Source organism: Arachis ipaensis, chromosome B03, assembly GCF_000816755.2.
Source record: "Arachis ipaensis cultivar K30076 chromosome B03, Araip1.1, whole genome shotgun sequence".
In the NCBI taxonomy this organism is placed as follows: domain Eukaryota; kingdom Viridiplantae; phylum Streptophyta; class Magnoliopsida; order Fabales; family Fabaceae; genus Arachis; species Arachis ipaensis.
The window spans coordinates 94,289,560-94,293,563 of NC_029787.2; the positions used below are offsets into that span (position 1 = coordinate 94,289,560).

The window sequence follows — 4,004 nt, forward strand, 5'->3', positions numbered from 1 at the left end:
TTCTGACCTCCCTGCACTCAAAGTGGATTTTCTGGAGCTACAGAACTCGAAATGGCGCGCTTCCAATTTCGTTGGAAAGTAAACATCTAGGGCTTTCCAACAATGTATAATAGTCCATACTTTGGCCAAGAATAGATGACGAAAACTGGCGTTCAACGCCAGCTTTCTACCCAAATCTGGCGTCCAGCGCTAGAAAAGGAGCCAAAACCAGAGCTGAACGCCCAAACTGGCACAAATACTGGCGTTCAACTCCAAGAAGGACCTCTACACGTGCAACATTCAGGCTCAGCCCAAACACACACCAAGTGGGCCCCGGAAGTGGATTTATGCATCAATTACTTACTCATGTAAACCCTAGTAGCTAGTTTATTATAAATAGGACCTTTTACTATTGTATTAGGCATCTTTGGTCTCAGTTTTAATTGCCGGGGAAAGAAAGAGCCATGAATTTTACATAATCAAAGTGTAATCACGATTGCGCGTACCAAGTTGCTCACGTTGCCAGGGATTGTTTGAGCCTGGACATCACAATTTCGTGCACCACTAACCCTGAAAGCAAACTACTGTTACATAGTAATGCCGTTTGGACTAAAGAACGCGGGGGCCACATATCAGAGGTTAATGAACAAAGTATTTGCCGACCACATCAGAAACACTGCTGCCCGACCTCGTTGAACTATTTGGTACCATAAGAAAGCACGGGATGTGGCTAAACCCCACGAAATGTAACTTCGCGGTAGAAGCTGGCAAATTTCTAGGGTTCATGCTTACGCAGAGAGGCATTGAGGCAAACCCTGACAAATGCCAAGCCATACTTAACATGAAAAGTCCAACTTTCATGAAAGAGGTACATCAGCTAAATGGAAGACTAGCGGCCCTGTCCGGGTTTCTAGCCGGATCGGCGCTAAAATCTCTCTCTTTCTATGCAACACTAAGGAAAGGAAAGAAGTTTGAATGGACCCCAGAGTACGAAAAAGCCTTCTAAGACTTTAAAACATTCCTGGGGCAATCACCCATCCTGACTCAACTACGACAAGGAGAAGAACTGATACTATACCTCACCGTAGGAAGTCAAGCGATAGCATCCACGCTAGTCAAAGAAGATGACAACGGACAACAACCCATCTACTTCATCAGCAAGGCTTTACAAGGGGCTGAACTGAACTAACCAAAGATAGAAAAGTTTGCATACGCCCTCATACTCACCTCCCAAAGACTTCGACCATATTTTCAAGCCCACACCATCAGAGTGCGGACTAATCAACCCATGAAAGGAATCTTGTAGAAAACAGATTTAGCTGAAAGAATTCTACAATGGGCAGTCGAGCTGTCTGAGTTTGACCTCAAGTACGAAGCTCGCACTGCCATCAAATCCTAGTACTTGGCCAACTTCGTCGCAGAGTATACAGATACCCTGGAAACTTCCATAGAATGGAACCTTTACATCGACGACTCATCAAACAAAGCCATAAGTGGAGCAGGCATCATCTTAAAAAGCAACCAAGAGACCCAACTCGAACTCTCCTTAAGATTTGAGTTCCCCGCCTCAAACAATCAAGCAGAGTACGAAGCCTTACTGGCTGGCTTGAAGCTGGCTAGGGAATTCAGAGCATACAAGCTTACCATCTTCAGCGACTCACAAGTAATCACCTCCCAGATAGATGGAAGTTACCAGGCGAAAGATCCCACTATGAAAAAAATACCTGGACAAAACTAAAGAACAGCTTGGGAGCTTCAGTGAATACAAGATCCGACATATACCTCGAGAGCAAAATACCCGAGCCGACGCACTTTCAAAACTAGCGAGCACCAAACCAGGGGGAACAATAGAAGCCTCATCCAAGAAACCATACAACACCTATCGACCTCAAGGGAAGAAGGTCCTAAGCATATCAGACCAGGACCAAGGGTGGATGACCTATATAATCAACTACCTCAAGTCTGAAACACTTCCTACAGAAAAGAAAGACGCAAAGAGGCTCATATGGGAGGGACAATACTACACTCTGGTACACGACGTCCTGTATAGGAGAGGAGTTTCAACACCCCTCCTAAAATGCATCCCGACTTCTGCCACAAAGGAGGTCTTGGAAGAAGTCCACAACAGAATGTGCGGTAACCACCTCGGAGCACGGGCATGTCCAAAAAGATACTCCGCGCTGGCTTCTACTGGCCAATTCTACAGAAAGAAGCGACCGAGTTCATCAAAACATGCCCTCCATGCCAGAAACATGCCAACTTCCATATCACCCCACCCGAAGAGCTCATTTGCATCACCTCACCCTAGCCGTTCGCAAAGTGGGGGCTTGACCTCCTCGGACCACTACCCTAGGGATCAGGGCAAGTCAAATTCCTCATCATAGGAATAGACTACTTCACAAATTGGATCGAAGTAGAACCATTGGCTACCACCACCACCCAAAGAAGTTGGAAGTTCCTATACCGAAATATTGTCACAAGGTTTGGCATTCCTCATTCCATCATCACGAACAATGGGACCCAGTTCACTGATACTGGTTTTAGGAACCTAGTAGCAGATCTAAAAATCAAGCACCAGTTCACTTCAATGGAACACCCACAAGCTAACGGACAGGTCGAGGCCGCAAACAATGTTATATTATCCGGCCTAAAACGTCAACTACAGGACGCGAAGGGAGCCTGGGCTGAAGAGCTTCTCCAAGTCCTATGGGCGTACCAAACAACACCACACTCTACCATGGGCGAATCCCCCTTCCGACTTGCTTACGGAATGGAGGCAATGATCCCCATTGAAGTAGATGAAGGATCCCCTAGGGTGGTCTTCTACAATGAGGACAGCAACTCCCAAGAGCAGAAAGAAGAACTCGACCTGCTTCCAGAAGTCCGAGAAAGAGCTCGGATTAGAGAGGAAGCTCTGAAGCGATGAATGGCATCAAGGTACAACCGAAAAGTAATCCAGCGAAGCCTCGCCACCAACGACCTCATCTAGATCTAAAATGACATCGGAACAGGTCGGTCAGGGGAAGGAAAGCTAGCAGCTAACTGGAAAGGACCATACTGGGTCACGGAAGTGCTAGGAAAAGGTTACTATAGGGTGGCTGGCGTTAGAATTTCTGCCAGTAAAGAATGTCATAAAAACAGTCGCGTTGTAGATATAGTCTCTAAACCGACAAAAATCCCTTCGTACAAACGTTTTGGTTGTCACAAGTAACAAACCCCTTAAAATTGATAACCGAGTATTTAAACCTCGGGTCGTCTTCTCAAGGAATTGCAGGGAGGTATGTTCTTATTATTGGTTATGAAGATTGTAAATTAGGGGTTTTGAGAAATTTGGACAATGGGCATAGGTATATTTTCAAAGCAATAAAAATAAATAAATAACTGAAAAATAAACTCTTGGCAAGGTATTAGAACTGGAAATCCTGTCTTTGTTATCCTTATCAGATGTGATGAGAATTGGATTTTAATCCCACTTAGTTAAGTCAAGTGGACTAATTAGCTTGATCCTCAAGTCCTAGTCAATCCCTGTGGAGAGACTAGTGTTAGAGCAATCCTAGCTAAAGCAAAATCTGCCAATTTCAACCACTCCTGAATTTGACAACTCAAGTGTTACCAATTACCTAACCGAAGCCAAAAGGAAGAAAATATCTAAATTAAATTAAAAGCATTAATATAAATAAAGCAAAGCAATCTTAAATCTGAAATACCTCAAATTATATTAATAAAAGCAATCCAATCTAACATGAAAGATTTATGAATCAAATGGGCAACATAAGTAATTAACAAATAAAAGTATTAGAGTATCTAAAAATAGAAGAGAAATAATAATTGAAGAACATTGAACCTCGGATTTAGAGGCACTCCTAAAACTAAGAGAAATCCTAAATCCTAATCCTAAGAGAGAGGAGAGAACCTCTCTCTCTAAAAACTACATCTACTCCTAAAATTATGAATTATGAAAAGCCTCCCATGAATGGATGCAGTCCCCCACTTTATAGCCTCTAATCTGTATTTTCTGGGCCGCA

At 43.6% G+C, this 4,004-nt stretch overlaps 1 protein-coding gene across 1 annotated transcript; it reads left to right on the forward strand.

The window, feature by feature from the left end:
• LOC107633401 lies at positions 2,567 to 2,905 on the forward strand. Its single transcript, XM_016337036.1, has one exon. The coding sequence runs from the start codon at positions 2,567 to 2,569 to the stop codon at positions 2,903 to 2,905; it is 339 nt and encodes a 112-aa protein (XP_016192522.1).